The sequence below is a fragment of the Ovis aries genome, chromosome 3 (assembly GCF_016772045.2).
Source record: "Ovis aries strain OAR_USU_Benz2616 breed Rambouillet chromosome 3, ARS-UI_Ramb_v3.0, whole genome shotgun sequence".
In the NCBI taxonomy this organism is placed as follows: Eukaryota; Metazoa; Chordata; class Mammalia; order Artiodactyla; family Bovidae; genus Ovis; species Ovis aries.
In genome coordinates, this window is record NC_056056.1 from 51,907,267 (window position 1) to 51,919,815 (window position 12,549).

Sequence of the window (12,549 nt, forward strand, 5' to 3'; positions counted from 1 at the left end):
CTGAAGCAATGACTTGTTATTAACACCTTGCTCTTCTGGCAAAAATGCCTACTGGCATAAGGCTGAGTAATATTCGGTTGAACACAAAAGGGTCCCTTTATCTTCTTTGTGAAAGGATTCTCCTGGATGTGGTGCTCTCCAGGGAAGGTGCAAAGTCACACAGCAGCCTATTTCCCCTTTGCCCTAACATCATTTTCACTTCAATCCTCTTCAATACAGGTTGCCAATTTGGCCTGTTCCATCTCCAACAATGAAGAAGGGGTGAAATTAGTTCGGATGGCAGCCACTCAGATTGACAGCCTGTGTCCTCAGGTAAGCCTCATTCACTTTGTTTCCAAAGCTGATATTTTGGATCTTGTGCACTCCAGCCTTCATGTCACTCATTCCTTGCCTTGTCCATTTTCCTCTCCCTGGAAAGTGCTACCCATCAATCATGGACCATTTCAGGTTCTGCCTTTCTCAAAAAGAACTGCTAATTGCTCCAGTCTCTCCAAAATTACTGTAGTGATTATTGTCTTTTCCATCCCTATTGACTTTTTATATTTGTCTTGAATTGTTATCTCAACATTCCATATCTATTCACTTTGTCTCCCTCACAAGATTATATGCTTGTACATGGAGAACAAGAGTTATATTTCTGCCCCATCTGTGCTACAAAGACTCGATTCAGTATACACTTTTGGAAACCTATATCTTAAAAAAAAGAAGAGCAAACAAAAGACTAATATTTGATAACCTATTCCATCTCTCATGTTTTGATTGTCCTCTCAATCCCCAAGAATCCCCTTATCTGTGGAAGCTGCAAGGTCCAGGGTTTCACCATGGTCTTTGACTTGCTTGTTCCTCTTTTGATGAGTGTAATCCGTATGTCCATGGATTATTTCTAACAAATAGGTCATCAATGCTGCTCTCACATTGGCTGCCCGGCCACAGAGCAAAGTTGCTCAAGACAACATGGACGTCTTCAAGGACCAGTGGGAAAAACAAGTTCGAGTGCTGACAGAGGCTGTGGATGACATCACCTCGGTGGATGACTTCCTTTCCGTCTCAGGTAATCACAAACGGGCCCTTGCAAGATAGTTGAAGGAAGAGAACAAGATGAGATGAGGAATATCTGGCAAGTGTCATGGGTCTTTGTTTCAAGTGCTCTCCTTAGCCCTTTGAGCTTTCAATCATCTCTGCAACTGTGATTGTAACACCCTCTTGAAAATTTGTCTCTGCTGTGCACATTATTTCAAGACACTGAGTCAAGGGATTTAGGGGAAAAACATAACTTTCTGATTGAGATATTAGAAACCTGAAAGATTATGTAAGTAGACCTAGGCTCCTTTCTAGTTCCTGGAGTTCTTAAAATAGGATGGCCTTTGCTACGTTTAACTCACCCATCTAAAAAAGAGTGTGGGATATGAGATTGGTTATGTTGAAAAAAAAATCAATTAGTTATTCCGGTTTGCCTGTGTTAAGTTCCACCCCATACCCCCAACCCTCCCTGCCCCACAAGTAAATGAAGTTACATAGGTTTTTGATAAGCTGGGAAAAAAATCTTAGCCACCAAATGAACCCATTAGAAAGCACTTAGGAACTATTGAAGTTTTGAGCACTTGACCATGAGGTTGTGGAAGGAAGTGAAAATAAACAGAACTCATCATCACTGGAAATTGTCACTTAATGCTTTGTAGATGAAGCCAGACTGAAGGATGGCAGTCCACTCCAGTATTCTTGTCTGGAAAATCCCATAGGCAGGCTACAGTCCATGGAGTCACGAAGAGTCAGACATGACTGAGCAACTAACACACGGGATGTTAGCACATTTGAATATCCATGTAGTCAATTTTACCTTTAACAGGGCTCATCAATGCTGTTTCACAAGTGGGTTACCAGCTGGCTCATGGGCCTTTTTCCAAACAGATTGGGCCCAATACACATAGAGAAGTCTCTGTGGGAGCATGAGGAAGGAGGTCACCAGAAGCCTCAATTCCCTTGTGAGGCATTAAAATAACCAAATGGCCCTTAAAATTTCAAATTAACCAGGAGTTGACACTATCCAGAGTGTATGGAAATCACACCTGTCAACCCGTGTGCCCTGGCCTCCACCTGGACTTACTGAGGTCTGAGAGGGAGAGGCTGCAGCACAGCTCACGGGATCCAGACTGATGGAGCCTGACTGCAGCAAAAGGGAGGGGATTTCTGGGGCAGGCTTGGTGTATTTGGAAGCTTTTCTCTAGTTGTCTTTCCATTCACCAAGAAACTGACGATGAATTCCCACTGGGCTTGTGTTTAAAGCTTGTCTAAGAGTACAGTTGAACCTGTAGATCTGATGGATGATGGAAAAGCCAACTTTAAAATCATGGAAGGAAAGTCAAGGGAGATGGTAAAAATGAGCCAAAACATGCTTGGTGCTGTCAATTAAAAAAAAAATGCACAACACGAGAATGGCGAATTAAGTTTTATTTGAGCGATATGAGGGCTGTAGCCCAGGAGACCACACCTCAGATAGCGCTAGAGAAGCTGTTTCAAATAGGTAGGGGCGAAGGACAGTATATATGTGGCTTTGGTAAAGGGGGAGTACATGCAATTAAGCACATATTTTAAAGTTTCTGCTGGTCTCATGAAGCTTCTGCTAGTCATGAGAAACAGTTGTCACCATGAAGGAATTTAGTGCTCTTCTAGATATGAGGAGATACAAGAATTGGGCTCATAAAATCAGCTCCTGAGACCATCTGACTATCTGAGGACCTGTGCTGCTAGTTTTTCCCTGAGAACGGAGTACCTCATTTCTGCTCTCCTCCCTGAACTCCTTCAGGGGTGTTGAAGGTCAGCAGCTGCAGCAGCACATGATTTAATCATTGTAGAGCAAACGACAAGCACCCATGGCAAGTGCCAATTCATAGTTGACAGTATCTGTTATTTGTCTGATTTTCTACTATTTGCTTTCATTCGCACCAAAATTTTATGTTAGGTATCACTATTCTGAATCTTCCTTTGAGAAAAGTAAGTCACTAACAGGGAGGTAACTTGGCGGAGGTGGAATTATAATCCAGATTATCCTCTTTCCAGAATCTATATAGTTCTTAGCAAGTCTGGATAAAAGGGTGTTTCTCCAGTTTTCACTGCATCTCCTTTCCCCACCTCCAATCCCCTCCTCTCTCCTGCCCTATAGTACCATAGGTCCACTATCTCTTCCTTTTTAGAAACCTGACTTGTTCTTCATTCCCAAGGTGCTTTACTTTTGGTGACTTGTCAAAGCAGCGATTCTTTTAAACATACCTATGTCCAGGGATTGGCTAATAAAGAACTCAATGCGTTGTCATTCATGAAATTTTTTGCTTCCCTGATACATGAGTCCTAACAATGCAAAAGATCTCCAAGAAGTGCATCTCTCAGAAAAGCTTAGAAATTGTTCGGCTCGGCATGTTGGGGATCCGAATGGTGGGGAACAGAAGACTGGACACAAAGACTGAGATATTTCTTGTTTCTAGTCAATCTTTGCCAGGATGGCTATCCGGGTCCCCAGAAAGGGAGAGGGGGACTCTCCAACCAGCCTTAGATCTCACACAGCAATCCTAATAGCCCCTGGAAATCTTATTCTGCTACCCTCCCTATTTACAAATGAATAGAAAATATCTATATACTACCTTTCTCAAAGAGGAGTCATTTCAGAACTTAAAACTTTCCCAACTTATCCTTTTCTTTAAATGCATGTACAGAAATTTCTGAGGGTAGAAAAAAGCAAGGCAAGGAGTCTTATCTCAGGCTGTTTCGAAAATGCAAGCTTTTCTTAATTTTCTTCCACCAGGCCTGCCTCTCTGCCGCCTTTCTCCCTGCCATTCCTTTGTGCATCTCATTATTACCAGCAATACGAAAAGGCTTTGGCTTCTGCTGATAACACTGTACAGTCCAACCGCAGTGGTACAAGTGCCGTGGCATGCTATGACAGGAAAATGAACAGGCGCTGTCAGGAAGCCGGCCTTGGCAGGACCCGCTGGAGCGTGCCTTTGGACTTGACAATCGGAGGCAGCAGGCACCTTTCCACAGATGGGCTTGACAAATAATGACACAGCCCACTCTGTCCTGCTGGTGGACTGTGGATACAGCCCAATAGTTGGGGAAACTACTTCTCATCTCCTCTGTAAGCTGGAGCCAAAACATTTGCATCAGTAAATTGCAGGTTTGGCCCAGGAGATATTTTGGAATGGCATTAATGACATTTTATGTATCAGTTTCTTCTTAAGGGAATTCTGGCAGGAAGCTCTATTTTGGAGGCAACAATAAAAAAGTTTTTTTTTTAAGGGATAGTTTTGTTTTTCTTTCTTTTTTTCATGCTACCTGAGTACTTAATTTGTCCATATGAAAAGCAACAAGTTTGGGGAGCAGTGATGCTAGCTATTAACATTACAGAAACGAAACCAATTTTCTGATGTGGTCTGGGCTCATAAAAAAGTGAAACGACTGTGTTAGAGCACTTAAACTTTTTCCACTGGGCAAAAACTACCATTTTTAATATTGTTTTAAAATGAGTGTCTTGGCTTTAACCATGTGACAGTTTAATTCTTGGGTTTGGCTCACAAAATAACAGGCATCTAAGATCTGAAAAAGCTATTAACTCAATCACATAATGTCTATAAGTTTTGTTTTGTTTGCCTCTTCCTCTTTCATTTACTTTTTTTTAACTCCAGGGTCTTGAGTTTGTTCCCTTAAAACATTCACAGACTGAACTTTGCTTATGATTTTGGAAACTGTAGTTTTAGAGCTAATAATAATGAAGTCGTTTGGTTGTCAGTGATTTAACATGATTACATCTTTTCTGAAAGAATAAGACTGCAAAAATTTAAGGACGTTTATCACAAATTATGTTGCCGGCAAATCTTTTATGATTTTAAAAACTATGCTTCACATTCAGGCATAATATCCAAAGTACATAAGGGGTTCACCCCAACAATGTAACCCTCTCTGAAATGCACATGCTTTCTATTATTACTTTCCCTTCGATGTTATTTTCTAGTTGGAACATCATCCCTCTATCTCCTTACTTAATGAATTCTTTCTCTTGAAAATACCTTAGAGTACAAATATATAATTGTCCCCTTTCAAAGGACATATTTTTTCAGTATTTCTTCTTTTCTCTTGGAATGTTTATTATGTATTTATTTTTTGTCCAAGCTGGGTCTTCATTGCTCCTCGGGCATTTCTCTAGTTGTGGTGAGGGAGGGCTACTCTCTAGTTGTGCTGCATGAACTTTGCATTACAGTGTCTTCTCTTGTTGTAGAGCACAGTCTTTAGGGTGAACAGGCTTCAGTAGTTGTGGCGCATGGGCTTACTTGCCCCACAGCATGTAGGATCTTCCTGGATCAGGAGTCAAACCCGTGTCTCCTGCATTGGCAGGCAGATTCTTTACCACTGAGCCACAAGGGAGGCCTTCCGATTGGTTTTTAACTGTGTCAGTGATATAAAGGGCTTCCCTGATACCTTGTTCGGTACAGAATACTCCTGCAATGCAGGAGAGCAGGGCTAGATTCCTGAGTCAGGAAGATTCCCCAGGGGAAAAGAAAAAAAAAAAAAAAGGCAACTCACTCCAGTATTCTTGCCTGGGAAATCCCATGGACAGTAGAGCCTGGCAGGCTATAGTCCATGGAGTCGTAACAGTCAGACACAACTTAATGACTAAACCACTGCCACCAGTGATATAAAATCATATAAATGTGAATGTGTCCTCTCCACAGAAAACCATATCTTGGAGGATGTGAACAAATGTGTGATCGCCCTTCAGGAGGGGGATGTGGACACTCTGGACCGGACTGCAGGGGCCATCAGGGGCCGGGCTGCTCGAGTTATACACATCATCAATGCTGAGATGGAGAACTACGAAGCTGGTGTTTATACTGAGAAGGTGCTGGAAGCTACAAAACTGCTATCTGAGACAGGTAACCATGGATATTAGATTCGACCAAAATGTCAGCCCCATGATGAATTTCCATACCTGAATAAATCTGTTTCATTGTTTCCTATAGGTCTTTATGCTTCTAAATCACACATGATCATAAAATTGGTGTTCTTTATTTCTTGAGTTTGAATTGGAATACTTTAGCAGAATCACAATTTATTGTTTTTGCAGTATATTCTGCTCTACAGTTTTTGTGTATAATCATTTGATTCTCACAAGGACCTTATGAAGTAGGCAGATTTTTTATTATCTCCCATTATGAATGTGAAAGTGGAATTTTGAATGAGATAAGAGACTGGAAAAAGGTCACGAGTCTAGAGAATAGTGAGTATGTGATTGGAACTTGGAATTTTGAACTTGAAAAGCATTTCTCTGTTTCTTGAGAACATAGGACTATGAGAAAGGACCATGCACAACCGGGGGCAAGCATAAAGGCTTTCAGTAGTACATGGATATGAAGTGATCACAGGAGGTAGTGGTTACTGAAAAGGGGCTAGACTTTCAGTATATGCCCAACTCCACTGGTGAAAGTCTGCATATCCTCTTTCAGGGGTACGTGGCTGCCCTCTGGGGAATCGTGGTCTTGATGAGACACAGTTACTTATGACAGGGAGCCTGTCATAGTTCTCTAATCCACTGAGATGGAAAAAAGACTTGCTTCCACTGAGTTAACACAACAGCCCATAACTTTGGATAGTTATGTCAATGACTGACCTATTTTTTAGTAGTTTTTGCTCTTAAGTAATGTCTCTTGGCTTCAGACCCTTTCTAAAATCCCTCGTGTCTTGTGTATTGATATGTATGTGTCTTAGTTGCTCAGCTGTGTCTGGCTTTTTGTGATCCCATGGACTGTAGCCTGCCAGGCTCCTCTGTCCATGGAATTCTCCAAGCAAGAATATTGGAGTGGAGTGCCATTCCCTTCTCCAAGGGATCCCAACCCAGGGATCAAACCCAGTCTCCTGCACTACGGGCAGATTCTTTACTGTCTGAGCCAGCAAGGAAGTCCATTAATATATGGGGGAATGAAAGTAGAAAGTCCAGGGAAGGAGAGAAGATGAATAGAATTTAACTCTATATGTTGGCTGGAGTTATGAATGGGTAACAAATCGAGTTCTGTGTATACATAGAAGGAACTCACCTCAGCTTCAGTGGGAATCGTCTCTGGTCTGTACATGAATTTTGGAGCCTGCTGCTACTGCTGCTGCTGCTGCTAAGTTGCTTCAGTCATGTCCAACTCTGTGCGACCCCATAGATGGCACCCCACCAGGCTCCGCCGTCCCTAGGATTCTCTAGGCAAGAACACTGAAGTGGGTTGCCATTTCCTTCTCCAATGCATGAAAGTGAAAAGTGTAAGTGAAGTCGCTCAGTTGTGTCCAACTCTTAGCGACCCCATGGACTGCAGCCCACCAGGTACCTCCGTCCATGGGATTTTCCAGGCAAGAGTACTGGAGAGGGGTGCCATTGCTAGGCTTTTAAAAACAGACGTATCTCTGAAAAGTCAGATATAGCAGTGTTCTAAGTTCTACATGATAAGACATGTTAGTAGAAATATGTTTCCTTCTACAGGGAAAGGATATTTACAAAGACTTCTGTAGCTATTTGCTAGTCTAGAATAGCAAGGAGAAACAATAGGTAAACAGACGTTGGTTGCTCACTCTGAAATATATGCAGAAAGGGAATAGGGTCATATCACATATCACCCATATCTAGGGATTGTTGCTCTTGAGAAGCCTGACAGACTTAGAATTAGAAATAATAATGACAATAATGCGATATATCTACATTTTAATTAGGGGCTTCCTTGGTGACTTGGATTGTAAAGAATTTGCCTGCAATGTGGAAGACCTGGCTTTGATCCCTGGGCCAGGAAGATCCCCTGGAGAAAGGAACGGCACAGTGGAGTGGACCGGTATTCTTGCCTGGAGAGTTTCATGGACAGAGGAGCCTGGCAGGCTACAGTCCATGGTGTCACAAAGAGTCGAACATGACTGAGCCACTAACACTTTCACATTTTAACTCATGCTTCCCTGATGGCTCAGAGGGCAAATATCTGCCTGCAATACAGGAGACACAGGAAACATGGGCTCAATCTCTGGGTCAGGAAGATCCCCTGGAGGAGGAAAAGACAACCCACTCCAGTATTCTTGCCTGGAAAAATCTCTCGTGGACTACAATCCAAAGAGTTGCAAAGAGTCGAGTCAGACACAACTGAACGACTAAGGCCCCCCACACAGTTTAATTAACTGAAATTCAGCACTATTTTCTTTCAGATAGACTTGCCCTTTGCATTCACTAGAGCAACACAGTGCAAGTCATACAGTGTTATTTTACTCATTTAAAAGAATTAGAAACAGGTGTTTTGGGGCTTTCCTGATGGTCCAGTGATTGAGACTTCCACTTTTCAATGCAGAGTATGTGAGTTCAATCCCTGATTGGGAAGCTAAGATCCTACGTGCCCTGGGGCCAAAAAACTGAAACATTAAACAGAAGCAATATTGTGACAAATTTAATAAAGAGATAAAGACTTTTATAATGGTCCCCTTCAAAAAAATCTTAAAAAAAAGAAAACAATTATTTTACTCTCCAGTATATGTTGTTTTTTTATTCCCCCATTCACCCTTAAAGGGACCCTCTCACATTTCTGCAGTTCTCAGTTCCTGACCCATTGCTTCTATTATGTTATGAAGTCTCAGCTTCATGAGGTATATCTGATACATAGCAGCATTTCCTCCAGTCTGACACTGAGTGAAGAGTATCCAAGAAGGGTGGAGGACATGGAGGCAGAATTCTCAGCTCACAACTGTTTGGAATTGATGATTGTAGCAGATAACACCCAGAGCTAGTTTACATGTGATTTTGTGCATACAAAAACTTCAAACGTTGTTTAAGAAACATTCTGGAACTTTTTCTTATTGCATCTTAGAGTGCTTTAATGAACAGCAGGAGTGGTACCCATGGGGTCAAAATCTACATAAAGGCAAGGACAGTGTGCTTAGTTGAGTGAAATATTTTAACATAATTTTCACCCAAAGTCTTAAAATGTAAATAATATTCTGGTGGAATTTTTTTTTTTCACTGAAAAAAAAATCAATGAAACAGAGCAATCTACCCTGGATTATTGTTGCTAATCAAGATTTTGCTCTTATTTGCTAATTTTCAAATCTTTAAAAATTATCATCTCAGCCCTTCTTTTGCAGTGATTGAATACTCTGAGCACTTAACTAAAGGCACCTTCCTGCTTCTGATTTCCCCATCCAAGTCTTAATTGAAAAGAAGAGAAGAGCAAGGAATTTAGATTCTTCCTGTTTTTCATCCTTTATTGAAGATCACTAGGAAAGCAGCCAGGTAGAAGAGACTGAAATAGACAGATTATAAATAACTAGCAGAAAATATAGGAATACATGTCAAGGAAAAGTAGATATTAGTGGGCTAAGAACTAGAATATACAAGGTGTATAAATTATTTTCCTTCTATCCTCACTGGTTCTTTTCTTTCCTAAACAAGAACAGTATTGTTTTTTTATGGGTAACTGGAGAGGTTGTCTAAGAAATGAAAGCAAAAATTTAGCTGTTAGTAGGACCATTGACATATATACTGATTCCTCATGGAGGAAGAATGCCTCTGTTTGTCATTCCTATGATGAAGCCCACTGGCTATCTCATGTAGAACATGAGGTTTAAAAATGTATAATATAATGGTGACTTAGGCTTCCCTGGTGGTTCAGTGCTAAAGAATCCTACCAATGCAGGATATGTGGGTTTGATTCCTGGGTTGGGAAGATCCCTTGAAGAAGCAAATGGTAACCCACTCAAGTATTCTTGCCTGGGAAATCCCATGAACAGAGGAGCCTGGCAGGCTATATATAGTTCATGGGGCCGCAAAAGAGTCAAATATGACGTAGCACCTAAACAACAAGAATATGGTGACTTAATACCTAGAATTTCTCCATGAGAAATGATTAAATATACAAGCTAATAAAAAACTTTAGCTGTTAATTCACTGGTTGCTAATTAGAATTGTTGGGGAATGTACTGCTGCTAAGTCGCTTCAGTTGTGTCTGACTCTGTGCGACCCCATAGACAGCAGCCCACCAGGCTCCCCCGTCCCTAGGATTCTCAAGGCAAGAATACTGGAGTGGGTTGCCATTTCCTTCTCCAAAAGTGAAGAGTGAAAGTGAAGTCTCTCAGCGTGTCCAACTCTTAGCGACCCCATGGACTGCAACCCACCAGGCTCCTGCGTCCATGGGATTTTCCAGGCAAGAGTACTGGAGTGGGGTGCCATTGCCTTCTCTGAGGGGGAATGTACTAGGACATGGAATTTGAAGAAGAACAGGTCAGTTCTGTAATTATGGTTATACAGAGTTTTGTTGGTTATATAGATTTTATAAAATGGATTAGTCCCCTTGTCTGTGTCTGGCTATGCTTAGGAGACCCACATCCTCAAAATAAAAGCTCCTATGCTGGCACTATTGGTAATGAACCTGCCTGTAGGAGATGTAAGGGACACAGATTAGATCCATGGGTCAGAAAGATCCCCTGGAGGAGGGCATGGCAACCCACTCCAGTATTCTTGCCTGGAAGTTGCTTCAGTGGTGCTTGATTCTCTGCGATCCTATGTACTGTAGCCCACCATGTTCCTCTGTCCATGAGATTCTCCAGGCAAGAATACTAGAGTGAGTTGCCATGCCCTCCTCTAGAAATCTTCTCAACCCAGGGATAGAACTTGCATCACTTATGTCTCTTGCATTGGCCAGGTGGTGGTGGGGTGTTCTTTATCACTCATGTCACGTGGGAAGCCCCCCAAACTCCTATTCAGATCACTAATACCCAAGGCCCAGAGAAAATGGAAGGTGACACCACATCCCTCCAACCCTTTAAAGATGAAGCTCACCCATCGACAGGACCCAGATGAATCACCCTGGACCCTCAGATAGAGGAAGATTCCTCTATATGATCAAAAGACAGGGGGGAATGTTGGGACCTGACCTGAGCCATGACAGGCTCAACTGGCCACACTAGGCCTAAGCCTCAGGTTCTTGTAAGCATGAGTCATAATTCTAAGAAGCCCCACCAAGGTCCCCGATGACACCAAGGTCCCCAATGACACCAAGGTCCCTGATGACACCAAGGTCCCCCCTAATGACGCCAAGGTTAAGTCAATCACCACGATGACCAAGGTTGAGTCAATCACCACATGCCAACTACACTATTGCTAAGACAAAAGACCGCCTGTGTATAAGCAGCTGTGATTCAGAGCTCGGGGCTCTCGTCAAGACTCCACTGCGCTGGATGAGACTTGAGCCCTAGCTCGAGCTAGCAATAAACCCCTTTATGCTTTTGCATTGCTGTGGACGTCTTATTCTCTCAGTGTTGGGGACTCGGACACCGGGCATAACATTTTGCTCCTGATTTTTTTTTTTTTAAATCTTGTGCAGTCACTTTTTTTTATATGAGTTTGTCAGACTTTGTCCTGAGACTACATTTTATTTGGGGGAGAGAACACAGGGCAGTGGGCAAGGAGTGGAAGGTGCCAAGAAAAGGGGGGAAAAGGAAAAACCAGGATATGGAAGACAGATCACTATGTTTTCTCTTGCCTTGTCACTCAGTTTTATTTCTGAGTTGTTAGATTGAAGACTCTAAGGCAGATGTTCTCAGCCTCTGTACTTTTTACACTTGAGTCTTGGTAGTTTTTTCTTGGGGTGGAGGGAGCTATCTTATGGATTAAAGATGCTTGGCGTCCCTGGCCTCACCACACTAGATACTTGTAGAACCTCTTCCTTTCCCACTTCAAATTGTGACAAAGGTGGCTCTAGACATTGCTAGATGTTCTTGGGGTGGACAAAATAATCCTCACTTACGATAACTGCCACAAGAGAAAGAAATATTCCAAAATAAGAGCAAGTTTAAATAAGGCAAAATGGAGCCTCTGTATGATGGCCGTAGGGTATGGTGACGAGAGCGGAGTGAGAGTCTGTTACAAAGAATGAAAAAAAAAGGGCAGAATGTTCAAAGAGGCTTGACTAGACCAGAGTTGGATGCTAATGGGATTTGCAAATACAGGCCAATCTCTGTTTTAACATGTAAATGATGCATGTGAGGGGCTCTGTAGAGACCAGCTTTACCAACTGACTACCTTCACTAAGTGACTAAAAATCGAGAAAGTTCCAAAGAGTGATGAGACAGTTTGTATTTTATTTTCGATAAATTACTCAGTAAAGAGTAAGTAAAATTTTTTGAAATGTATGTTTTGTTTTGATATGAAAGCTGAGTTACTTTTGAAAACACAATTTTGTGGATTATTAGTATGTTAAAATTTTAGGATGACATTGAATAAAAATGTGCCTATTTATTTTTTATAAATCTAATGTACGCTGATGGAAGCACCATAAACATGATGTACATCAGACTGACTAAATACTTAGATATTTAATTGCCTCTTTAGTAAAAACTGAATTATAACAAATTGCCAATAGCTTGGTAGTGAGTGCACACCCAATGAGATCCATCTTTAGAGATCTTATTTCCAAAGTCAGGTGGCTGTGGAAAGTGGAAAAGGGTGTACATTCAACAATGTTATGCTTAGATATATAGAGAGAAGCTTGTTCTTCA

The 12,549-nt window shown here is 41.7% G+C and overlaps 1 protein-coding gene across 4 annotated transcripts in view; it reads left to right on the forward strand.

Annotated features, from left to right (window-relative positions):
• CTNNA2 (catenin alpha 2) overlaps positions 1 to 12,549 on the forward strand; it is a 1,404,594-nt gene that overhangs the window by 1,292,855 nt on the left and 99,190 nt on the right. For all 4 annotated transcript variants that reach the window (XM_012169003.5, XM_042246023.2, XM_042246024.2 and 1 more), the window contains exons 10-12: positions 220 to 312; positions 895 to 1,051; positions 5,721 to 5,921. In XM_012169003.5, coding sequence (XP_012024393.2) covers positions 220 to 312; positions 895 to 1,051; positions 5,721 to 5,921 — 451 coding nt within the window. The remainder of the gene's footprint in view (positions 1 to 219; positions 313 to 894; positions 1,052 to 5,720; positions 5,922 to 12,549) is intronic.